General features: G+C 43.5%; 1 protein-coding gene across 3 annotated transcripts in view; it reads left to right on the top strand.

The window, feature by feature from the left end:
• Positions 1 to 26,694, top strand: part of MIPOL1 (mirror-image polydactyly 1) — a 220,038-nt gene that overhangs the window by 191,136 nt on the left and 2,208 nt on the right. For 2 of the 3 annotated variants that reach the window (XM_038756380.1, XM_038756381.1), the window contains one exon: positions 24,941 to 25,418. In XM_038756380.1, coding sequence (XP_038612308.1) covers positions 24,941 to 25,007 — 67 coding nt within the window. In that variant the 3' untranslated portion in view covers positions 25,008 to 25,418. Of the gene's footprint in view, positions 1 to 24,940; positions 25,419 to 26,694 lie in introns of those variants that run through there. The other variant, XR_005453861.1, reaches the window with a different exon arrangement.

Raw genomic sequence — 26,694 nt, forward strand, 5'->3', positions numbered from 1 at the left:
CTCTCCCCATTGCTTAGTACAGTGCTCTGCACACAGTAAACTCCCAATAAATACCACTGATTGGTTGATTGATTGATTGAAATAGACTCTGCCCCAACCCGTTACCAGAAACTAACCAGGAGATAAAAGATGATATTTAGTACACTGTTCTGCACACAGTAAGCGCTGAATAAATTTGATTGATTGATTGATATTTTGTCAGGGTTGGAGGCCGTGTGAAAAATGCCCTTGCAAAGCAATTCTGAGTCTTCCTCAGGGAGATTCCCAAATCCAAATTGTTATAACAAATAGGTTGGAGGATAAACTCTACATAAACTGATAAATTATATATAAACAAATCCCCAGGGCAAGATGGCTTCCATCTCCCCTGCCTAAAATCCCATCTTCTCCAACAAACCTTCTCAGATCAATTTCCCAGTACCCTATGCCGTATAAATCCCTCAGCCGTGTCCAACATGATGAGCTTTTTCCTACCCCAGCGCTTAGAACAGTGTTTGATGCATAGTATAGTGCTTGATGCACTTAACAAATACCACCATTATTGCTACCATTATCATTCCTACCCCAGTGCTTAGAACAGTATTTGATGCATAATATAGTGCTTGATGCACTTAAAAAATACCACCATTATTGCTACCATTATCATTTCAATCCAGCCTCAGAACTCTTGAATATATGCCTATCCAGTTGTATATTCAATTATTGATTCGATTACTGCTGACAATATTTAATGTATGTCTCCCGCATTAGAGTGTAAATTCCCCACAGGCAAGGAGCATGTGTTTTTTTAATTCTGCCCTTCCCAAGGGCTTGTCCAGCATACTGCACAAAATGCATACTCTGTAAGTACCAATACTGCTACTATCAATCAATCAATCAGTCGTATTTGTTGAGCGCTTACTGTGTGCAGAGCACTGTACTAAGCGCTGCTGCTGCTCAGAAGGGCAGTTTTGGAATACCTGGGCAGCATCTGTCCAGGAAGACTGGAGGATTGCCAGTGTGACACTCATTCCTGAACAGATTTTTTTTTTTAATGGTAGTTGTTAAGCACTTGCTACGAGCCAGGCACTGTGCTAAGCTCTGGGGTAGATGCAAGCTAATCAGGTTGGGCGCAGTCCCTGTACTAAGTGGCAGTCGCAGTCTTAAGCCCCATTTTAGAGATGAGGAAACTGAGGCACAGAGAAGTGATTTGCTCAAGGTCACGCAGCAGAGAACCCAGGTCCTTCCGACTCACAGGCCCCCGCTCCATCTACTAGGCCATGTTGCTTCTCATGCTGTGTTCTCACGTTCTCCAGGTGTGATCCTGTGAATTAGAGACTGCACCCCCTTCAACAACAAGTTAATTCCTAATATCCCAAATAATTTGGTAGGCCTTGTATTTATTAAGTGCATACTTACTAAATACAACGTATTGCACTTACACTTGGATTTGTACCCTTTCTTCATCCCACCCTCATCCCCAAAGCACTTATGTTCCTATCCCTAATGTATCCATTTATTTTAATGTCTATCTTCCCCCTGGACTGTAAGCCCCCTGTGAGCAGGGAACATGACTATCAACTCTGTTGGATGGTATTCTCCAAGTGCTTAGTACAGTGCTCTGCACACAGTAAACCCTCAATAAATACCATTGATTAATCAAGTGATTCGTGTGTATAAAACACTTTACACAGTGGTAGGCAAAAATACTAATTTGAGTCCCCTCCCACCATCTTCACCCCTTGTGAATAAATGTAGCCCACTGTTGGGTAGGGACCATCTCTATATGTTGCCAACTTGTACTTCCCAAGCGCTTAGTACAGTGCTCTGCACACAGTAAGCGCTTAATAAATATGATTGAATGAATGAATGAAATGTATCAAATATTCATCCTGGTTCCACTGTTTGCAAATACATTATGTCTGTCTCCCGGTTAAAGTATAAACTCCTTGAGAGTAGGAAAACCATCCTGTGCTTCTGTTGTACTTCCCCAAGTGCTTAGCGCAGTGTATTATACTCAGTGGGTGCTCAGTAAATACCATTACTCCTACTTCTGTATCAGCCAAATTAGTTGAATCAATAATGAAGTTTAAGATCAGTGAGCACTTAGAAAAACACAACCTGTTGTGGGGAAGAGGGAAATCTTGCCTCACTAATCTGCCAGAGTCCTCTGAAAGGGTCAACAAGTATATGCAGAAAGGGAAAACAGTTGGCATAATATATTGAGAATTTCTAAAGGCCTTTGACAAGGATCCACATCAAAGGCTTTTAAAAATAACTGAATAATCATGTGTCTGGAAGGAATATTCCGACTGGCTAAAAGAGATGGGAAATAAAGGGCAGGGATAAACGGCCACTTTTCGGCAGGGAGAAATGTAAATAGTGGGGTTCCCCAGGGATCAGCGCTAGGCCCAGTTTTGTTTGACATCTTCAGAAATAATCTGGAAGGGGGGCATGCAGTGACATCGCAAAGTTTACAAAGGACACTAAGCTCTGCTGGGTGGTAAAATGCCATGACGATCCCTCACTTCATGGCAAAATCTCCAGGAAGACCTTATGAACTGAGTTCTTGGGCCAGCCTGGAGAATCAGATGAGTTTTAATGTGATCAAGTGCAAGTTAATGCATCTGGGGAAAATGTCCCTAATTTCAGCTGCCGGATGATGGGCTCAGAGCAGAGATCTCTGAATGGAATCTCTCTCTCTCTCTCCCTCCCTCTCTTTCTCTCTCTCTCTCTTTCCTTGCCAATCTATCTTGCAAATGGGGCTGATCAGAGCACATCTCTCCTCTCTTCCAAAACACCCAGTGGTTCTCCCATTGCTTCTCACATGAAGCAAATATTTCTAGTCACGTGCTTAATGGGAACAGCATGGGCCTCGGAGTCAGGGAAACTGAGGTCTAATTTCTGCTGTGCTACTTGTCGTCAAGAAGCAACATGGCCTAATGGCTAGAGACTGGGAGTCGGAAGGATCTGGGCTCTAAATCTGGATCAACCACTTCTTCGCTGTGTGACCTTGGACAAGTCACTTAACTTCCCTGTCCTTCAGTCCCCCCAAGTGCAAAATGGGGAATAATATTGTGAGCCCCACGTGGGACATGGATTGTGTCTGCCCTGATTACCTTGGAACTATCCCAGCGCTTACTATAGTGTCTGGCACATAGCAGGTGCTTCATAAATACTAAAAATAAAACCCAAAAAACACTGTAGCAAAATCCCTTCCGGGTGCCTCCTCATCTGTGTAACGGCAATTAAATATCCTTTCACTGTCCTACTTAGACTGTGAACCCCATGTGGAATAAGGTCTGTGGCTGACCTGATTTCCTTGGAACTATCCCAGCGCTTAATACAGTGGTTGTTACATAGTAAGAGCTTAACAAATACCGCACATTATTATTGTTATAATAATTATTATTAGTCATTGGCTTCAAAGCTCTCCACCTGCTGGCTTTCTTACTGATCTGCTCTCTTCTCCTGCTAATCTCCCGCTAGTGTTCTTTGCTTTTTCCGATACATTTCCTAATCATCTGTTGCTCTCAATCCTTCTGCCCTTGCCTTGTAATGTCTTATGCTTATGCTTATGCTATTAGCTCTCTTCCTCTCTTCAAGGCCCTACTGAGAGCTCACCTCCTCCAGGAGGCCTTCCCAGACTGAGCCCCTTCCTTCCTCTCCCCCCTCGTCCCCCTCTCCATCCCCCCATCTTACCTCCTTCCCTTCCCCACGGCACCTGTTTATATGTATATATGTTTGTACATATTTATTACTCTAGTTATTTATTTATTTATTTTACTTGTACATACCTATTCTATTTATTTTATTTTGTTAGTATGTTTGGTTTAGTTCTCTGTCTCCCCCTTTTAGACTGTGAGCCCACTGTTGGGTAGGGACTGTCTCTATATGTTGCCAACTTGGACTTCCCAAGCGCTTAGTACAGTGCTCTGCACACAGTAAGCGCTCAATAAATACGATTGATTGATTGATTGATTGATTGATTATGCTGTCAAGTAATCTCTGACCCGTAGCGACTCAAAGGACACATCTCTCCCAGAACATCCCACTGTCCTTCTGCAGTTGTTCTGGTAGTGTATCCATAGAGTTTTCTTGGTAAAAATATGGAAGTGGTTTACCATTGCCTCCCATGCCGCTGCTGCCCAGCGCAGGTGAGGTTTGACTTGCAGCAATCAATCAATCAATCAATCGTATTTATTGAGCGCTTACTGTGTGCAGAGCACTGTAGTAAGTGCTTGGGAAGTACAAGTTGGCAACATATAGAGACGGTCCCTACCCGACAGCGGGCTTACAGTCTAGAAGGGGGAGACAGACAACAAAACAAAACATATTAACAAAGTAAAATAAATAGAATAAATATGCACAAGTTAAATAAATAGAGTAATAAATACGTACAAACATATATACAGGTGCTGTGGGGAGGGGATTGAGGTAAGGCAAGGGGGAGGGGGAGAGGAAGGAGGGGGCTCAGTCTGGGAGGAGGGGGCTTATTCATTCATTCAATCGTATTTATTGAGCGCTTACTGTGTGCAGAGCACTGTACTAAGCACTTGGGAAGTACAAGTTGGTAACATCTAGAGACGGTCCCCACCCAACAGTGGGCTCACAGTCTAGAAGGGGGAGACAGACAACAAAGCAAAACATATTAACAAAATAAAATAAATAGAACAAATATGTTCAAGTAAAATAAATAGTTATAAATTCATCCATTCATTCATTCAATCGTATTTATTGAGCACTTACTGTGTGCAGAGCACTGTACTAAGCGCTTGGGAAGTACAAGTTGCCAACATATAGAGACAGTCCCTACCCATCCGCGGGCTCACAGTCTAGAAGGGGGAGACAGACAACAAAGCAAAACATATTAACAAAATAAAATAAATAGAATAAATTTATGCCTTCACTCCTGCATTAAACAGGCAATTAATCAATCAGTGGTATTTATCAAGGCCTCACTGAGTGTTTGGCACTGTAGTAAGCGCTTGGGAGAGTATAATAGGACAGAGCTGGTAGACATGTTCCCTAACCTCAAGGAGCTTACAGTCTAGAGGGGGAAACAGACAATAAAATAAGTTACAGATCTATACATAGGTACTGTGGGGCTGAAGGTGAGGTGCATATCAAGTGCTTAAAGGGAACAAATCCAACTGCATTAGATTGAGAAGCAGTATGGCGTAGCGGAAAGAATACAGGCCTGAGAGTCAGAGGGCCGGAGTTCTAATTCTGACTCTACCACCTTTCTTGCTGTGTGACTTTAGGTAAGTCATTTAACTTCTCTGTGCCTCAGATGCCTCATCAGTAATATGGGGGCTAAGACTGTGAGCCTCATGTGGGACCTAGACTGTGTCCAACATGATTAACTTGTATCTACCCCAGCGCTTAGTACAGCACCAGGCACATAGTGAGTGCTTAAGAGGTACCATTAAAAAAAAAATTATAAATTCCTCCAGGCCAGTGACCGTGTCTTTTCTTTTGACTGTGTGTTCCCTGAGTTCTCTGCAGTCCAGTGCCCTGCAGAGAGTAATTCAATCAATCAATCAATCAATCGTATTTATTGAGCGCTTACTATGTGCAGAGCACTGTACTAAGCGCTTGGGAAGTACAAATTGGCATCACATAGAGACAGTCCCTACCCAACAGTGGGCTCACAGTCTAAAAGATTAATTGCTTAATCTTCTTGATACTGTTCAGTAGAAATAGGCCAGGAATACTCTAACCTCCATAGTCAATTCATTCACCTTCTTTCTGATGCAGGGTAATCATGGTGGCATCTCTGAAAACCTGAGCAGTTCCTTGGTGATCCATATCATCCATCAATCTGTGGTATTTATTGAGTGCTTATTATGTTCAGAGCACTCTACTGCTCTTAGGAGAGTACTGTGCAACAGAATTGGTACACGTGTTCCCTGCCCATAGATAAGAGAAAACCTGTGTATATCTATAGGCTTAATTCTTGAACATCTTACTTGTAGATTCCTTAGGGAGTAATATTTTTTTGGAGACTTTGAAGGTGGGGTGGGATGGGACTATGGGGATTTGAGGAGGGAGGAGTAGGAGGAAGGTCGTGACTAGTGCGTTGGAAATGGGAAAGTTATGCGTGATATAAAATTAGGGAGAAGCTGGGGAGGAGGAAAAAGTGTGGGGTAGGGTGTAGCTGGAGTAGAGAGTGGAAAAGTAAGGGGAAGACAGCAGGTAGAGCGCCATGAAACCAATGGATGAGAATTTTCCTAGCAAACTGACAATCCATTTCGTGGTCGAAGCTCCTCGATTGCCTCTATAACTAGCCTGCAGTGGCTTCCACCCATTGGTTGCCCTCATCTATTATCAATCAGTCATTCATGGCCTTCCCAGACTGAGCCCCTTCCTTCCTCTCCCCCTCGTCCCCCTCTCCATCCCCCCCATCTTACCTCCTTCCCTTCCCCACAGCACCTGTATATATGTATATATGTTTGTACATATTTATGACTCTATTTATTTATTTATTTATTTTACTTGTACATATCTATTCTATTTATTTTATTTTGTTAGTATGTTTGGTTTTGTTCTCTGTCTCCCCCTTTTAGACTGTGAGCCCACTATTGGGTAGGGACTGTCTCTATATGTTGCCAACTTGTACTTCCCAAGCGCTGTGCACACAGTAAGCACTCAATAAATACGATTGATGATGATTCACTCATTCATTCAATCATATTTATTGAGTGCTTACTGTGTGCAGAGCACTGTCCTAAGCGCTTGGGTAGCAGAGTTAGTAGACATGTTCCCTGCCCACCAGGAGCTTATCAAGCTTCAGCCCTTCCATTCCAAACCAGCTTGTTTCCTGTAGCCCTGGATTTCAGTCTTCTCTCTCCCGCCTTGAGCCTTCAGTTAGTCAAAACTCCTGTTACAATTCTCCGTACACCTGTTCTTTTCAAGGTCCAACCAAATAACCTCCCCTGTTTTCCAGCCAACCGGCATCATCTGTGCCTCACTCCTCCCCTCTCCAATCATTCTTGTAATTATTGTATCTTGTCACATAGTTATGCTTATTGAGTGTTTATCTTGTCTTCACTGTTGGATTTTCTCCTGACTGTGCGCTCTCCTCAGGCTTTCTTCCAGCTAGTCCATCATCATCATCAATCGTATTTATTGAGCGATTACTGTGTGCAGAGCACTGTAATAAGCGCTTGGGAAGTACAAATTGGCAACATATAGAGACAGTCCCTACCCAACAGTGGGCTCACAGTCTAAAAGGGGGAGACAAAACCAAACATACTAACAAAATAAAATAAATAGAATAGATATGTACAAGTAAAATAAATAAATAAATAAATAGAGTAATAAATATGTACAAACATATATACATATATACAGGTGCTGTGGGGAAGGGAAGGAGGTAAGATGGGGGGGATGGAGAGGGGGATGAGGGGGAGAGGAAGGAAGGGGCTCAGTCTGGGAAGGCCTCCTGGAGGAGGTGAGCTCTCAGTAGGGCCTTGAAGGGAGGAAGAGAGCGAGCTTGGCGGATGGGCAGAGGGAGGGTAGAAGTCCTCTTCTCACCTCCCAAGCTAACCTTGGACTGTTCCTCAGACGTATCTCTTCCATCTCCAAACCATGATTAGAGAAGCAGCGTGTCCTAGTGGAAAGAGCATGGATTTAGGAGTCAGAGGTCATGGGTTCTAATCCCAGCTCTGCCACTTGCCCACTGTGTGACCTTGGGCAAGTCACGTAACTTCTCTGTGCCTTAGTTACCTCATCTGTAAAATGGGGATTGAGGCTGTGAACCCCATGTGGGACAGGGACTGGGTCCAACTTGATTACCTTGAATCTGTCTCAGCTCTTAGAACAGTGCTTGGCACATAATAAGCACTTAACAAATACTATACTTATTATTATTAAAATGGGGATTAAATCCTCCCCCCTCCTACTTAGATTGTAAGCACCATATGGACAGAGACATTGTCCAACCTGATTATCTTGTATCTACCCCAGTATTTAGTCCACTGTGTGGCACACAGTAAGTTCTTAACAAGCATAATAATAATAATAATAACTCCTTCCACACCAAATCCTCCAAATCATATCCCTCATTATTTTCAAAGTCTCCTACAAAGCCACCTCTGCAGGAAGCATTCCTTGACTGATTCCTATGGGTTGTAGTCCCGGCTCCGCCACTTGTCTGCTGTGTGACTTTGGGCAAGTCACTTAACTTCTCTGTGCCTCAGTTACCTCATCTGTAAAATGGGGATTAAGACGGTGAGCCCCATGTGGGAGAACCTGATTACCATGTATCTACCCCAGCACTTAGAACAGTGCTTGGCACATAGTAAGCACTTAACAAATACCATTATTTGTTAACAGTAAGCGCTCAATAAATGCGATTGAATGAGTGAATGAATGAATGGACACTAACCACTTATAGGAATTTCAATCAATCTGATCTGTTTACTTCATTGTTTAATTGCCTACTTCTGTTATAATTTCTTTTCCCGTGGCCTTACTCTGGTGCATAGTGTATGTCTGTCATCTTGGTCTGCTTGTCTTCCTCATTAGACTGTAAATTTCTTGAGGTCCAAGGACCTTGCCTTCTACTAATTTGGGCCCAAGCACTTAATGCGGTGCTCAGAGCTTGCCGTGGGGATTCAGTAAATACTGATAAAGAGGAGGAGAAGGAGGAGGAGGAGGAGAAGGATGAAGGGAATGCACTCCACCAAGTTTGTTGTATTGCTCTCTCCCAAGTGCGTAATAATAATAATAATAATAATGGCATTTGTTAAGCACTTACTATGTGCCAAGCACTGTTCTTAGTGCAATACACTGCACATAGTAAATGCTCAATAAATACCACTGATAATGATGATGAAGGTGAATGTAATTGTAAGCTTCTTGAGGACAGAGACTACCTCCATTCTTCAATATATATTTCTGGGTTGGGTACTAAAGGGCACTCAGAAAATCCTCATTCACTCTCTTCACCATTTATTGAAAAGAATCCAGGTTGTTAAAAAGCCCCGCTTGGTTTTGGAATGTTCATTATGAGGTTATCTTCTAGATACAGCATCACCCCTATTGCATATTTAAAGAAATGTTTCTATTATTAAATAAGCAATCTATTTTCATCCCTTCATCCAAATAAAAAACAGCTTATCACCATTGCTTCCAACCCAAATACCACTTAGCAAAGCCAATACAAACCCCACAAATTCATTTCATTTAGATGCAAATATGAAAAGCAAAGCATTTTTCTCAGAGTTTTTTTTTTTTTGGCAGTTTATGAAGAAAGTCTTAAAGGATTTCTTATACTTCTTCAAACAACAAAACATTTCCAAAAGGGGAATTTAATGGTTTGACACAGAGGTTGGCTATGTCCTAGACAAATAGGCTCCTTAGACCTAGGCATAATGTACGCCTCTAAGACCTCATTTGTTTGTATTATTGCCCTTACTAAATATTAGTTTTGTTGATCTGGTTTACACCATTTATCTTGCCTATGCCAACATTTTGATTTTGTTCTGAAGTATTCCACGACAAGCTGCTGTTATACAATAATAGCCCCAGAGCTAGCTTTTCCAGTTTACTGAGTATGCTTAGTGTATTTTGTTACTGATAAATCAATATAACCATATTGTAATGTATAAACTACCAGCTCTGTGAGGCAATTATAAGCAAACTGTAAATGAACAAAAGGGTCACAAAAATGGGGTGTTATGATTATGTTGACTCTGAAAACATTTGACTTTCGTAGAATACATCGTTTGTTGTGTAGTAGAAATAATATAGGATTGCATGCATGTTCCTGAATTGCGCTGTGAGCGAACACTGAGATAAGACAAAATATGTGCAGAGCTGGGAATCCATTTTTAGGAACAATCGTTGTGAGGATTTGCACTGTGAATGATGTAGGTGTGATAGATGATTATAGTGATGCTATATTTTCCTGTTACAGTTGATACATGAGAGATGTAAGTGTAGAGCTGAAGAAAACCCTGAGATATTCCAAACCAACCAGGACAGATAATTTTCTTTAAAATCAATCAACCGATGGCATTTGTTGAGCACCAACTGAGGGCAAATCTCTAAACAATGGGCTTGGGAGAGGACAATGGAAGTAGGGCAAGAGCATACAATCTAATGAGGAAGACAAGCAAAACTGAGTTATAAATAGTTGAGGGAAGGGGAAGAACAAGGATGTTACAGAAAGTAATACAAATTTATCAGGATGAAGTAACTGAATAAAAATCTGAATGTACAAATGCATATACCTGCAAGCATCCGCGCTGAAGATAGGAATTAAAAAAGAAAATCTCCCTTTCCAGGGATGGTACTGATAGGTTGGAAAATCAGTACCAGGGTTTTGAAATCCCTCCAACTGAGTTCCTCCTGATATCTCACTCAATTTTCTCTTTGCATTTAAGAGCATTTTCTTTTGGATTTGATCTACTGTGGGTTTGGGGAGCAGCAAATCATGTCCTCCTCATGAAACTCTTCACCTATATGAAAACATGTAGGGTACCTGCAATAGTCAGAAAAAGGAGGGTCAAAGAGGTTGATAAGGAAGAAGATGGAGAAAATGTGCCTTTCAGGTTAAATGTTAGTTGAATGGCTTTTGGAGTATGAATGAATCACCAAAGATCACCATCCAAAGTAAATGAAAATTGTTGTTATTAGTAAGCCCTCAGTAAATACCATTGATTTATTCATATATTATACTGTGATATTATAGAATGTATTTTATACAATATAAACTATATTGTATAAAATACATGCTACATTATATAGAATTCTACATTATTATAGAGTGTATATACAATATAGTTTATATTGTATAAAATACATTCTACATTATCACAGTATAATAAATTTATATAATATAATTATATACTGATAATTGTGGTGTTTGTTAGGCACTTACTATGTGCTAAGCACTGGGGTAGATACAAGATAATCAGGTCCCATTTGGAGCTTACAGTAGCATCTAGACTGTGAACCCCACTTGAGAGAGGAACTGGATCCAACCTGATTAACTTGTTTCTACCCTGGCACTTAGAACAGTGCTTGACACGTAGTAAATACTTAACAAATACCATAATGATAATAAATAGGAGGGAGAACAAGTATTAGTTCCCCACTTTGCAGATGAGGGAACTGAGGAACAGAGAAGTGACTTGCCCAGGATCACACAGCAGACAGGTGATGGAGCCAGGATTAGAACCCAGGTCCTCCGACTCCCAGGCTGGGTTCTTTCCAGGTTACACTGCTTTTCTGCCCTTAACCCAATTAACTCAAAGGAACTGCTCTTTGGACAACCAGGGTGGGCACATCTAGGACTCACCAGCCAAGTAGGAGAGGGAACAGGTATTGAATCTGTTGGACTAGATAGGAAAAACACCTGAAATGAGCCTGTGACAGGTACAGTACGGATACATTGGCTCTTCTTTAAAAACATGATGCTTCCATCTTGACTTTACCCTCTGTTTTATTATGGCATTCACCTTTCTTGAATTCATTTCTTAAAGCACTTTAAGAAGACCCATTCACTGACTGGGTAGATGGAGAGGCACCTAAGGAGTCTTGGAGTGAAACAAATCACCATTTATAAACCTTCTTTTGAGTTCAGTAGGCCAGCCCTTGACATTGACCCTCAGCTATAAGTAGTTCTATAAACACTCTCATCTCACCCTCTCCACTAATTCTGAAGTGAGAATGGGAGATGGAGAAAGATATGAGACTAGAGGAGAGGCCTAATGACCTAGTGAAAACAGCACGGCCTGGGACTAGGAGGACCTGGGTTCTAATCCTGCCTCCACCAATTTCCTATTCTGTGCCCTTGGGCAAGTCACCACTTTCTTTATCTGAAAAAATGGGTATTAAATAACTCTTCTCCCCTCCTACTTAGACTGTGAGTCTTGTGTGAGATAAGGACTAGCTTGTATCTATCCCAACACTTAATACAGTACTTGGCACTTGGTAAGCACTTAACAAATTCCACAATTATAATTTTTATTATTAGGAGAGAAGAATGGGTTCATCTGTGTTTTTTTTAATAGCATTTGTTAGGGGCATAACTAATAATGTAATAAGCACTGGGGCAGATACAAGTTAATCAGGTTGAACCCAGTCTTAATCCCCATTTTACTGATGAGGTAACTGAGGCCCAAAGAAGACAAGTGCCCAGGGTCACAGAGCGGACAAGTGGCGGAGCCAGAATTAGAACTCAGGTCCTCCTCTGTCTCCAAAACCCGTACTCTTTCCGCTAGACAACGCTGCTTCTTTAATCCTTGATATTTACTCAATCATTCATTCAGGTGTATTTATTGAGTGCTTTCTGTGTGCAGAGCACTGTACTAAGCGTTTGGGAGAGTACAATATAACAATGAACGGACACATTCCCTGCCCATGTCCTTCCTTTCGACTCATTCATTCATTCAGTCCGTATTTATTGAGTGCTTACAGGGTGGACCGTAAGACTCCTCAGAAGAGGGCCACATGAAAAGAAACACCTTTCAGAGGGGAGAGAATTTAGGCTGTTGCAAAGATTGACCTTGCAGTAGAACCAGGCATCTACTAGGAAGAGCAAAAATCCAGCAACCAGAAGACCTGCCTTTTGGTCCAATTTCTGACATGGACTTGCCAGTAGGTCTTGGACAAATTACCTCACCTATGGTCCTAAATCCTGCCATCGAGGGGGAGTTGGGGTGGTGATATGACGGTGCTTCAGGGAAACAAAGGGCTAAATAAATTCAAGGACTCATGTTGTAATTGTTCTTTTGCTAATCCCAATCCGCTAACTGTGAGAAAGATGGGTCACTAGAACATCAGAAGCAATATTTCTCCTTCTTCTGCTGGGAAACACGTTAGCATAACCACTGTCTGCGGAGAAGGATGCTGAGCCACCAAGCTGACGTGAGGGTTAGAGGAAGGGGCCGTAGCAGGTAGAGTGTAATCAATTGTCAACAGCTGTTAATAGTACAAACAGCAGGAAAATTTGCCATTCAGAGATGCTTAGATTTTTTTTTGGATACATTCTTCAAAGACAGTGGCAAACAAGACAGCAAAGTGATCTGAAGCGAAAAGAAAAAAGGCAGAGCCGGGTAGCTTCCATCAAAGAACTGCTGTACAGTAGCGCAAATTCAGAAAGAGAAGTTTAGACAAGATTTAATAGCTTGCTTTTGAGGACAGTAAGCCATCCTTCTGTTCTCAGAAAGCATGTCAAAATAGTGGAGCAATACCCCTGACAGGTTAATGCGAATGATTTAAGATCTGGGTGATGTGTACACAGCCTAAGAAGCAGAAGTCATGTGGAGCGGTTTTGGCAAGAAAGCTACATTGATTACAAACATGAGATGAACTGGATTCCTGCACGATGGTCTTATCCTGCCGTAACTCCTCGAGCCATGTCCGACCTCTCCTTTTCATCCTGATCACTGACCATTAAGCATTCAAACACTGGGGCAAGGCAGGGAAAAACTCAGATCAATAAAATCAATCAGTGGTATTTATGGAGCACATACTCTGTGCAGAGCACTGTACTGAGCACTTTTATAGGAGAAGCAGCATTACCTAGTGGATATAGCATAGGCCTGGGAATCAGAAGGACCTGGGTTCAAATCGCAGCTCTGCCTCTTGTCTGCTGTGTGTTCTTGGGAAAGTCACTTAACTTCTCTGTGCCTCAGTTCTCTCATCTGTAAAATGGGGATTAATATTGTGAGCCCCATGTGGGGCATGGACTTCACCCAACCTTGTCTTGTATTTACCCCAGCCCTTTTTTACTGTTCCTGGCACAGAGTAAGCATTTAACAAATGCCATAATTATCATTATTATTATCATCATTATTATCAGGGCATGTGTAGAGAAGGGGCAGGTGGGGAAATGGTGATGGAGCTGGCTTCCCCTCCTATCCTTGCCTCTGACTGGCCCAGGGAAACCACTGACATTTGCTGTACGGGTGTCACCAGTCAAGGGTCTTTGTTACTGTTATTTTTGCTATTATTATCGGACCCCAGTCTGTCCCTTGCTAGGAGATGCCTAACAATAGCACTATAATGGCCTGCCATTTTGAGTGCAGGGTGGGAATTGGCAGCCAACATCATCATCATCATCATCAATCGTATTTATTGAGTGCTTACTTGTGCAGAGCACTGTACTAAGCGCTTGGGAAGTACAAGTTGGCAACATATAGAGACAGTCCCTACCCAACAGTGGGCTCACAGTCTAAAAGAGCCAACATGAACTCTTAGGGTCCTTCCAAGAGAATAATTTCTACCCCAAGAAAGATGCACCATCTCACCATATATGCTGCCAATTTGTACTTCCCAAGCGCTTAGTACAGTGCTCTGCACATAGTAAGCGCTCAATAAATACGATTGATGATGATGCACGCAACTACTCTCTGCTGAGCTTCAAGTGGAATCCCATCTTGGCAGAAATTTGGGGAAGCTTGATTTTAAATCCAGAGGACTCTTCGTTTCAGAGCAATAAACTACCTGAGGGGATGAGAGCACTGAGTCACAGGCTTTGTCCAACCTTATTAAGACTGTTTAATAATGATCATAATCATAATAATAATTGGGGTATTTACTAAGCACTTACAAAGAACCAGGCACTGTGCTAAATGCTGGGATAAATAGGTCGGACACGGTTCCTATTCCAGAAAGAGCTCACAGCATAAGGGGGAAGGAGAACAGGCCTTGATTCCCCATTTACAGATGAGAAAACCATGGAACAGAGAAGTTAAGTGACTTGCCCATGGTCACACAGCAGGCACTTGGCAGAGCTGGGGGAGATACAAGCTAATCAGATTGGACACAGTCCATGTCCCACATGAGGCTCTCAGTCTTAATCCCCATTCTACAGATGAGAGGACTGAGGCACAGAAAAATTCAGTGATTTACCTAAGTTCACACACCGAACAAGTGGCAAAGCTAGGATTAGAACCTAGGTCCTCTGATTCCCAGGCCCGTGTTCTTTCCACTAGGCCACGATCCTTCTCTATTTCATGACATTTTAAACCTCGAAAATAATCACCGAATCCACAAAAAGTACAGAAAAGGGAGAAATGACCCTGTGAGCTACCATTGTCCAGCTGATGTGACTTCAAAAATTCTGGAAAGTTCTGGAGCTCTCTTAGGCCCAGAGCAATATCCACCCTTAATACAGCTACAATGGGAACGACGGTGTAACGAGAGAGGCATTTTTCACTGCATCCCTCTAAATGGTAGGTCAGAATAGGTGATCAATAAGTGACACTGGTAAATATCTATATCAGTGTCTGGGTCTACATGGCTACACTTAAAATTAATGATATTTATTGAGCGCTTACTATGCGCAGAGCACTCTTCTAAGCACTTAGGAGAGGACAGTACAAGAGACTATAAGCCCCTATGTCTTCCCTTATCTAGGTTTCGCTCTACCCCATTGCCTCAAGTCTTTGGAAATGTCTCCGAGATGCCCCCATGGTCTGACAGAGCAGCGGTCTGCCCTAGGCAGCTGCCGCACTCCGAGGCAGTGAGTCACCCCAGGCTCTCTCTAATACCTCATTTCACTGTGCCAATCACAGGACACAAAACGGAAAATAATGTCAAAGCTCAAACAACAAAACTCAAAATCAAGAGCCAAACATCATCATGTAAATGGGACCGGGCAAAATCAACCTTTTCTTTCTAGCGGAGGGCGAGTGGCAGCCTAGGAATAGCGGCTTTTGCTTCTGTAATTTTACGAGCTGTTTAATTCTAGTGGGAAAAAACCCTGCTCAGCAAACTAAGGTGGTCCTGAGCCCTCCCTGCCCCCCATTAACCAGGAAGAAAAAGTTCTCACCTGGTTGAAAACTTAGTGAAATAGCATGGTCTACTAAGAGTCAGAAGGACCTGGGTTCTACTCCCAACTCTGCTGCTTGCTTGCTGTGTGACCTTGAGCATGTCACAACTTCTCTGGGCCTCAATTCTCCTGTTCTCCCTTCTATTTAGACTGTGAACCCCATGCAGAACAGTGACTGTGTCCAACCTAATTAACTCCTATCTACCCCAGTGCTTAGAACAGTGTTTGACACATAGTGAGTGCTTAACAAAAGTATTAAAAAAAATGGAAAGCCAGTGGAGATTGTCATGGAGTGGAGGGATATGGGTCAAAGATGATATGGGCAGCAGCGTGGAATATAAACTGAAAGGGAGTGATAAAATCATGAGTACATTGATGTAGTAAACCAGTCACGAGATTTAAGCTTGAATCAGAGTAGTAGCTATATTGGTGAAGACAGAAGAGTGAGTCCAGGAAATGCTGTGAAGAAAAAACCAACAGCATTTTGCGATTGATTGTGATACGGGAAGGGCAGTGAGTAGGCGGATGACACCTAGATGTGGGTCTTCTGTGACAGAGAGGATGGTGGCGTTGTCTACTGAGGCGGAAAGATTAGGAGGAGAAGTGGACTTGAGAGATACGATGAGAAGTTCAGCCTCAGACACCACTAAGTGTGAGATGCTGACAGAATAGTCATGTGAGGCAGTCCTTGAGACAAGAGAAAACACAAGATTGTAGAGCAAGAGAGAGGTTGGGGTAGTGAGGAGAATTTGAGAGTTATCCTGCTAGAAGTGTTAGCTGAAGCACTGGTGTGACAGTGTAAAGCAAGAAAAGAAGGTGTTTCAGAACTGAGCCTTGCGGGTGAGATGAGAGGTGGAAGAATCAGTCAATCAATCTTATTTATTGAGTGCTTACTGTGTGCACAGCACTGTACTAAGCACTTGGGAGTGCGCAGTGTAACAGAGTTAGTAGACAAGTTCCCTGCCCACAGTGAGCTTCTGGAATAAAGGAAGCTTATAGTCAAAAGGGAAAGAAGAAGAAGAGTTAGCAGATGGGATAAGAAGGAGTCAGAAAGGGAGGAGAGCCAAGAGAGTGTCAAGTGGGTGAACCAAGACCACGTGACATTTCCAGAAGGAAGAAGTGGCCAGTAATGTCCAAGGCAGCTAGTAGGTCAAGGATTAAGATAGGGCAGAGCCCTTTGGACTTAGCTACAAGGAAGTCATTGGAGAATTTAGATAATGGGATTTCTGTGGAGGAAGGGGGGAAATCCAGATTCTAGTGGGTCAGGAATAGGGTTAGTGGAGAGGAAGTGAAGGCAGAGAGCGTATTAACTTGATTTTTTGGGAGCAGCAGAGTGGCTTAGTGGAAAGAGCACAGGTTTGGGAGTCAGAGGTCATGGGTTCTAATCCCGGCTCTGCCGCTTGTCTGCTGTGTGACTTTGGGCAAGTCACTCAACTTCTCTGTGCCTCAGTTACCTCATCTGTAACATGGGGATTAAGACTGGGAGCCCCATGTGGGACAGCCTGATGACCTTGTATCTACCTCAGCGCTTAGAACAGTGATTGGCACATAGTAAGCGCTTAACAAATATCATTATTATTATTATTACTATTATAATACTGCAGTATAAAAGTGTTAGTGAAACTGCTCCGTACTCAGAAAATAAGCAGTGATTTTGAATCCATCTTTGGGATTTGGGAGAAAATAGAGGCTAGGTTTGTGCTGCTTTGTTACTTCTCTAACTGGGGTTAGAATAAATAGGTCCATGATGCTGAACCAATATCAATAACTCCAAAGTAATAATAATAATAATAATAGTGGTGCCAAGTTTGGGTTTTCATAGATTTTTGAACATTTTCCATCCCACTCCATCTCCATCTACAGCAGTCACTTCCCTAACATACTTGGGAGAGTGGATTATACTTTTCCACTCTTCTCTAAAGTCCTAGGAAATATACATATAGCCGCAACCTGATTCCATGTTGAGGTAGTAGAGAAGCAAAATGGCCTAGCGGGTAGAGCATTGGCTTGGGAGTCAGAAGGACCTCTGTTCTAATCCTGGCTCCGCCACTTGTCTGCTGTGTGACCTTGGGGAAGTCACTTCACTTCTCTGCGCCTCAGTTACCTCATCTGTCAAATGGGGATTAAGACTCAGAACCCCACGTGGGACAGGGACTGTGTCCAACCCAATTATCTTCTTCCTACCCCAGTGCTTAATACAGTGCCTGGCATATAGTAAGCCCTTGACAATACCACCATTATTATTATTTTCATTAGGGCCATTTGACAGCACCCTTGGTATCTGAAAAACGTGCACCCCAAATGACCAAGAGCTCTGTAGCGCAGGCAGTGTGTGCCGTGAGCAGACGTAAAAGAGGTTGCCCCTCAGTGATATCCACAGGACCAATCTCACGGTCTGCGACTTTGTTTTTGAACGCAAAGGACTGTATCTCAAATATCGAATGAAAGTTGCTGTCTTCTGTTTAACCTTGAAAATGTCAGGCCTCATTGAAAATAAGGAGCCTTAACAACCCCTAACACCAGCCTTTTAGATGAGTAAAGCTTTCTGTCGTAAAGGTTAGATACGGCATTCCAGAGACAGACTTTAAGACTCGGTTTCCTCTCTTTCTGTTCAGTTCTGAGTGGATTCACTTGTTTTTCACATCTCCTTAGGGCCAGAGAAATGAGACTAGCTCGCTTTCTGATTATCACTGCCATGGTTACAAACATATACTAAGCATGTACAGTGTTCCAGGCATGGTACCAAAAGCTGGGATAATTGTAAGAAAATCCAGTTCAGGCCTGGTCCCTTTCCTGCCTGTCTCCCACCTCTAGGCTGTAAGCTTGCTGTGGGCAGGGAATGTGTCTGCCAGCTGCTGTTTTGCACTCTCCCAAGTGCTGAGTACAGTGCTCTGCACTCAATAAGTGCTCAATAAATACCACTGATGATAGTGATGGTGATGATGATGCTCAGAGTCAAATAGGGAGGATAGATACATAGCACAGAAGAGTGTGGTGGAAACACAATGAAAACAAGTGAAAATGAAACAGTAAATACTGGGAAGCCATTACCTGCTAAATAATCAGCTTGCTAAAATTTACCATTTCTTCCTTTCATTGTCATAAAAGGAACAATTTTTATTTAACATTTTGGGACTTTAAGAGTCCTGAAGGCTCTAACCTTCATGGACTAAGTCACCCTAGTTGGTCCGTCAGTCAGTCATTCAATCAAATTTATTGAGCACTTACTGCATGCAAAGCACTGTACTAAACACTTGGGAAAGCACAATATAATAATATTACAGACACATTCCCTGCCCACAATGAGCTTACCGTCTAGAGCGGGAGACAGACATTAATATTAATAAATAAATGAATGATATGTACATAAGTGCTGTGGGGCTGGGGGGATGATTAAAGAGAGCAAGTGAGGGTGATGCAGAAAGGAGTTGAAGAAAATGGAAAGGGGGCTTCATCAGGGAAGACCATTTGGAGGAGATGTGCCTTCAGTAAGGCTTTGAAGGAGGAGAGAGTGATTGTCTGTCAGATATGAGGAGGGAGGGCATTGCAGACAGGAGGCAGGATGTGAGCGAGAGGTCAGCGGCGAGATAGACGAGATTGGGTACTATAATCAATCAATCAATCAATCAATCGTATTTATTGAGCGCTTACTGTGTGCAGAGCACTGTACTAAGCACTTGGGATGTACAAGCTGGCAACATATAGAGACAGTCCCTACCCAACAGTGGGCTCACAGTCTAGAAGGGGGAGACAGAGAACAAAACCAAACATACTAACAAAGTAAAATAAATAGAATAGATAGGTACAAGTAAAATAAATAAATAAATAGAGTAATAAATATGTACAAACATATATACATATATACCGGTGCTGTGGGTAAGGGAAGGAGGTAAGATGTTAGCATTAGGGGAGTGAAGTGTGGTTAGCATTACAGGAGTGAAGTGTGCAGGCTGGGCTGTGAAGGAGAGAGAGATTATACGGCCCATCCAAAAGAAGATGCAGTCACAGAGGAAGTATTTAGTGCACCTGTAAACCATTCTGAACGTCAAAGGACAGGGTTACCTTCAGCGATGTCATGGAACACAATCAGCTCACCAACACTGAAGCGGCGCTCACGGTGACACAGCTACGCTGGGCGGGATGTGTGAGGAGAATGGATGATGGTAGAAGAAGCAGCCTGGTCTAGTGGAAAGAGCATGGGCCTGGGAGTGAGAGGATCCTGGCTCTGCCACTTGTCTACTGTGTGACCTCAGGCAAGTCACTTCATTTCTCTGTGCCTCTGTTATCTCTTCTACAAATTGGGGATTCTGACTGTAAGCCCCCTGTGGACGTGGGTTGGACTGTGTTCCCCCTGATAAGCTTCGTATCTACCCCGGTGCTTAGTGCAGTGCCTGGCATACTATCTGCATAACAAATATCATTTAAAAAAAGGTACTGAAGCAGCTGCTGTTCGTTCGTGTCGTTTAGGTTTTTACTGAATTTGTTCCTGTTATATCACTGTTACGTTATATCCTGTTATATATCCAGAGAAGGAGGGCGTGGGTTGATTGACTGGCTTGAGGAAACATCTTTGAAGTAAGATGGGACTTTACGATGATCTTGCCCCGCTAGATGCAGTACCTCGTGTGAAACTCAACGATGACCAATTACTGCACTTTCTAGTAGTAAAACTGAAATGCAAGAGTCACCTTTGTGCCTGGTCGTCATCACTGCATTCAGAGCAAAAGGTTTTAGGTGCAAACACTGCATCTAGATGTCCTGCCTTACCACTTTGCAGTGCCAGTTTTTTTTCTTTTATGGTATTTGTTAAGCTCTTATAGTATTTATCAACTACTGTTATAAGCATTGGGGTAGGTGCAAGTTAATTAAGTTGAACACAGTCCCTGTCCCGCATGGGGCTCACAATTTAAGTAGGAGGGAGGACAAGTAGCCCCATTTTACAGTTGAGGAAACTGAGGCATAGGGAGTTAAGTGACTTCCCCAAGATCACCCAGCAAGAAATTGGCAGAGTCAGGATTAGAACCCGGGTCCTTCTGACTCCCAGGACCGTCACTCTGTTTCTCAGGTCATTTAGTCACATTTACTGAGCGCTTACTGTGTGCAGAGAACTGTACTAAGCTCTTGGGAGAGTACAACACAACAGTAAACAGACACATCCCCTGACCACAACGTGCTTACAGTCTAAATCCCGGCTCCACCACTTATCAGCTGTGTGACTGTGGGCAAGTCACTTAACTTCTCTGGGCCTCAGTTACCTCATCTGTAAAATGGGGATTAAGACTGGGAGCCCCACGTGGGACAACCTGATCACCTTGTAACCTCCGCAGCGCTTAGAACAGTGCTTTGCACATAATAAGCGCTTAAAAAATGCCATTATTATTATTACTATTAGAAGGTGGGAGACAGACATTAATATAAATAAATGTTACAGGTATGTACATAGGTTAGCTGGGTAGCCCAATTCCTGAATTATTGTACTCTCCAAGTGCCTAGTACTGTGCTCTGCACACTGTAAGTGCTCAGTAAATACTAATGATTGATTGATTGATTGTCAGTTGAATCGTAGCATTGTTTAGGTGCTCTGTGCTCACTTTCGGGATCGTGTGTAGCTGGTCAGATTTCCCCTGTTAGCAGACCCTGGGGGAGGGAGGGCTGCAGTCTTCAACCAAGGAAAGTGACTATCTTGTTTTGTGTTCCGTGTTTATTTGCCTGGATTGCTCCAACCTGGGCCCCCATGGACCGCGGGCTGGATCGCAGCCTGGCCCGAGTCTTCTGGAAAAAGGGGGACAGAAAGTCTGGGACTAAAATTTCAGACTTTCTGGAAGATTTCCCTGGGACACGTCGACAAGGATTTGGTTATTGATGTTAGGTTTTTGGAAAAGAAAGACCCCTCTTTAATGACCCGATTCTGTTGTACTTTGCCAGACATAACACCCCGGTGATTTCACTGCAACATAATGTCCCCTCTCCTTCCCCACTTGAACTGCCTTAGGATCAGTCGCGGGTGGGAGCCAGAAGCGTTCATGGGCAGGGAATTCAGCTGTTATATTGTACTGTCCCAAGTGCTTAGTACAGTCTCTGAAAACAGTAAGTGCTCAATAAATATGATTGACAAATGTTACTTTAACCAGCCATAGCACTGCCCGGCTGGACGGAGACTCTAGTGAAAAGTTTGCCCTTGGGCGGCAGTGGACAACGGTCATTCACTCGACCACCCGGAGTGGGTGTGGTAGTGGTAAAGCCTCTAGTAGAGTCCTGCGTGGACCAGAATGGGGTGGTCTATGCCCCTTCCCCGGGACATCCCCTCATGGGTATCCCACTCACGCCTAAAACACTCTCCCCCAAAGCAAAGTCCTCATTTCCCCTCCAAGATGCTGTCCTCCAATTCATAGTCTTTGTTGTCGGTCTCCTCCATTAGATTGTAAACTCCCTGAGGGCAGAGAGAACACCTGCCAAATCTCATATACTCTCCCAAGTTCAGTGTGCTGCACAAAGGGGAGCAGTGTGGCCTAATGGAAAGAACGGAGGACCTCCTGGCTTCTACTCCCAGCTTCGCCTGCTGTGTGACCTTGGGCGAGACTTTAACTCCTCTGTGCTTCATTTATTAATAATAATAATAATAATGGCATTTATTAAGCGCTTACTATGTGCAAAGCACTGTTCTAAGTGCTGGGGAGGTTATAAGGTGATCAGGTTGTCCCACGGGGGGCTCACAGTTTTAATCCCCATTTGACAGATGAGGTAACTGAGGCACAGAGAAGTTAACTGACTTGCCCAAAGTCAAACATCTGGCAGTTGGCGGAGACAGGATATGAACCCATGACCTCTGACTCCAAAGCCCGGGCTCTTTCCACTGAGCCACGCTGCTTCATTTCCCTCACCTGCTGGGAGTCCCAACGTGGGACATGGACTGTGCCCAACCTGAATAGCATAATAATGATGGCATTTGTTAAGCACTTACTATGTCCCAAACACTGTTCTAAGCCTTGGGATAGATACAGAGTTATCAGGTTGTACCACGTGAGGCTCACAGTCTTAATCCCCATTTTACAGATGAGGAAACTGAGGCATAGAGAATTTAAGTGACTTACCCAAAGTCACACAGAAGACAAGTGGTGGAGCTGGGATTAGAACCCACGACCTCTGACTCCCGAGCCCGTGCGCTTTCCACTAAGCCAATGCTGCTTCCCTGTGCTAAGTACAGCCCCTGGCACATAATATGTTTTGTTTTGTTCTCTGTCTCCCCCTTCTAGACTGTAAGCCCGCTGTTGGGTAGGGGCCGTCTCTATATGTTGCCAACTTGGACTTCCCAAGCGCTTAGTACAGTGCTCTGCACACAGTAAGCGCTCAATAAATACGATTGAATGAATGAATAGGTGCTTAACAAATATCATTATTATCATTATTACTACAACAGTCAATATTAATGCAATCACTATTACTTTATAACATTAATATATTTAGAATACACTATATAATGTTATGATGTTGATAGTGCAATACATACATTTTGTACTTAAATAGTTAATAATATGTATTATATCAGTAAATACTATCTTGCTTTATTGACTTATCGATTGAATGATTGATTGAGTCGTCTTTGGGCCAAGGAGCACACAGGCCATAACGCAAGCAGGTCCGCAGTGCCTTGGTAACGTGCCCAAGATCTTTCGAGTCAGTTGAGGATCCAAGGTCCAGGCGGCCACGGGGGAAATGTGCGTGGCACCCAAAGTCCTTGGATAGATTCCCTTCCCCTTCCTGCCCGGATGTAGTTGAGGAATGGGATCCAAAATCCTGGAGGCTCTGCTGGGACTGGACACCAGATTTTCATCCCATGCAGGATCATACCTGCTTCCCCTAGATTGTCAGCTCTCCACTGGATTTTAAACTCCTCCAGGACCAGGATCTACTGACTCCATTGTACTCTGCTCTGCACAAAGGAAGTCCTCAATACATGGTATGAGGCAACATTATGTTGCCAATTTGTACTTCCCAAGCGCTTAGTACAGTGCTCTGCACATAGTAAGCGCTCAATAAATACGACTGATGATGGTAATAATTGGGGAATTCATTAAGTGCTTCACTATGTGCCAAGCACTGTGCTAAGTGCTGGAGTAGGTACAAGATAATCAGGTCCCACAGTTTAAGTAGGAAGGAGAACAGGTTCTCCTGGAGATTGAATCCCCATTTTGCAGATGAGAGAACTGAGGCACAGAGAAGTGAAGGTCACCAAACAGGTGGCAGAGGCCAAATTAGAGCCCAGGTCCTCTGATTCCCATGCTTTTTTCACTAGTCCACATGCCTTAATCGATTGAGTGATTGATAAGTGTTGGAAATGGTAGGAAGGATGTTTGAATAGCCTATTGCTTTGCCTGGTGCTGCGCCGGGAAGCCCAGGATCAGTTCTTCCTTGCATTTTCCCCATCACCATTTCCACCCAGAAATTCACTGGGGCTGTTGGTTTCCTGGTCTCCACCAGCCTGGGAATAAGGTAACAGAGGCATAGAACTCCTTTCCCCTACGGACATAAGCCTTACAGATTCTCCCCAAGGATGGAGAAATGCAGGCAAGGATGTTTCCTATTTGTGTGTTTGTTTTTTATGGTATTTGTCAAGTACTTACAATGTGCCAGGCACAGTACAAAGAGCTGGGGTAGATACAAATTAATCAGGTTGGGCACAGTCCCTGCCCCACATGGGGCGCTTAGTCGTAATCCCCATTTCTCCGAGACCCAGAGAAATTCAGCGACTTGCCGAGATTACCTAGCAGACAAATAGTGGAGCCGAAATTAGAACCCAGGTCCTTCAGACCACCAGGCCCGTGCTTTGTCACCACACTGCTTCTCTTCAAATCCCTGAGTTTGTGGCATTTCCCCCGCAAATGGGATTTCTGGCAGTCTGACCAGTCGTTGTGTCCCAGCCTGTTAGGGCCGTCTTGGATGTAGGAGCCGGTGTCCACCTCTGACCAAGACTAGGCCCTGAGTTTAATGGTGTTTCTCAAGTGATTAAGTGTTGTGTCCCCATCTTGTCTCTTCTAGTGAAGCTTTGTTTCTTGCCGTGACCACAGGGCCCTTTGGTCTCACACAGACACTGCCCCTTTCAGCTAAAACATTCCTAACACTTCCACCCTTGCTTCTCCCTCTCCCCTCACCTTCCCACCCTCCTCCCAGGCTGGAGAGGCTTGTGGACGTCCTGAGGAAGAAGATTGGAGCCGGAACCGTTCGGACGGTGATCTGATCGAAAGTCGGCAGACTGGGAAGCGATCACATCTGGTGACCAGCCTGCTTCATTCAACGCTGAGTAAACACGGAGCTTTAACTTAGCAAACAGTTGTTAGAAGTGGGACACTCCAACGACATTCCAAGCTGAGATAAAATCAAATCACAAATGTTTAACCACTTTGCTGCTGACTTGGGTTATTTATCCAAATGTATTAATGACCAATTTCTCTGCATGTGGAACAGACAGTGGCTGGAGTGGAGGAGAATCTTGGAGGCTATGGCAGGGTCGCTGAACGTCTTCACTGAGGAAGCATTCAAGGTGGGGCTTCAAGGCTTTATATCCCCTATTTCAGGATCGAAACTCAGAAATGCCACTAACGGCGGCAGGCTGATGCCGCATTCACTCACATATTCTAACGTAATAATAATGATGGTATTTGTTAAGCATTTACTACACGCCAGGCACTTTACTAAGTGCTGGGTTAGATACGTGCAAATCATATTGGACACAGTCCCTGTCCCCATTTTTCAGGTGAAGTAATGTGACATGCCCAAAGTCACACATCTCTCTTCATAAGAAGAGTGCCCAGTGTGGGCAGGGATTGTCTCTCCTTATTGCTGAATTGTACTTTCCAATGCTCAGTACAGTGCTCTGCATACAGTAAGCACTTAATAAATATAACCGAATGAATGAATGAAAGGGAAAAGAAGGCACTAGTCTTTCCAAGTGGACCGAGTATTGTTTTTTGCCTCCAAACATGTCCATAACCTTTGTTCGAATTAAGTTGAGTAGCAAACAACCTTACCATGAGCTCTTTAGCTGAGCGAGCGTCCATCAAGGGAGCGTGTTTACTTCACAAAAATGCAGTTGGTCTATATAATTCACCTTTATGTGTGAGCCAGATGCCACTGGGTACATGTGTGTATGAAGAGGCCAATGCAAGACTCACAGTCAATTTGTTGAGAGCTGTGTGCAAAGCGCTAAGCTCTTGGGAGAGTACACTATAACAAAGTTGGTGGACATGTTACACAGAGACTCGGACCCTTTTGTTGGATTTTGTTGTGTTTGTTGTTTGCAGAGCCTTGTGCTGGTTTCATTTTTGCTACCTAGTTTCACAGTCCTTCAGAAGCATTTCTTTAAAAAGAACCACTCTTCTTTGACTGGAGTTTACCATGCTAGTCTCTCTGCCAGTGTTCTCTCCCAGTTTGCCACTGAGGTGTCATATTGTCTTAAGGTTTCTTTTAATGGACCTCCAAATGTTTCTTCTAATACCGCTTTTTTGTAGCTGCCCAGTTTCAGTTCACTGTTCAGCGGCAGTGTCCTGTAGACATCCGTTCTCCTAACATTTCCCACCCAGAAAAGTTGGCTTTAGAGCTAGGAGACCAACCTCATTCCAGGACTTTGTTTTTTGAGATCCTGTCTGGCCAATTAAAACTGAAAACAGGCTGAAAATGACGCTGAAAGAAATGCTCTAGAAATTGGACGTGGTGCCTCTTGGGGATGAAAGCACACCAGCTCTGTAGACTTTCATTGTTGTCTGAAGCCTCACGTCACACTGACAGCACACTCTGACAATCTATTAAAAGATACACAAAAGACACAAGAAGCAGCATAGCCTGGTGGAAGGAACACAGCCCTGAAAGTCAGAGGATGTGGGTTCTGATCCCAGCTCTGCCTCATGTCTGCTGTGCGGCCTTGGGCG

This window comes from Tachyglossus aculeatus, chromosome 14 (assembly GCF_015852505.1).
Source record: "Tachyglossus aculeatus isolate mTacAcu1 chromosome 14, mTacAcu1.pri, whole genome shotgun sequence".
NCBI lineage: Eukaryota > Metazoa > Chordata > Mammalia > Monotremata > Tachyglossidae > Tachyglossus > Tachyglossus aculeatus.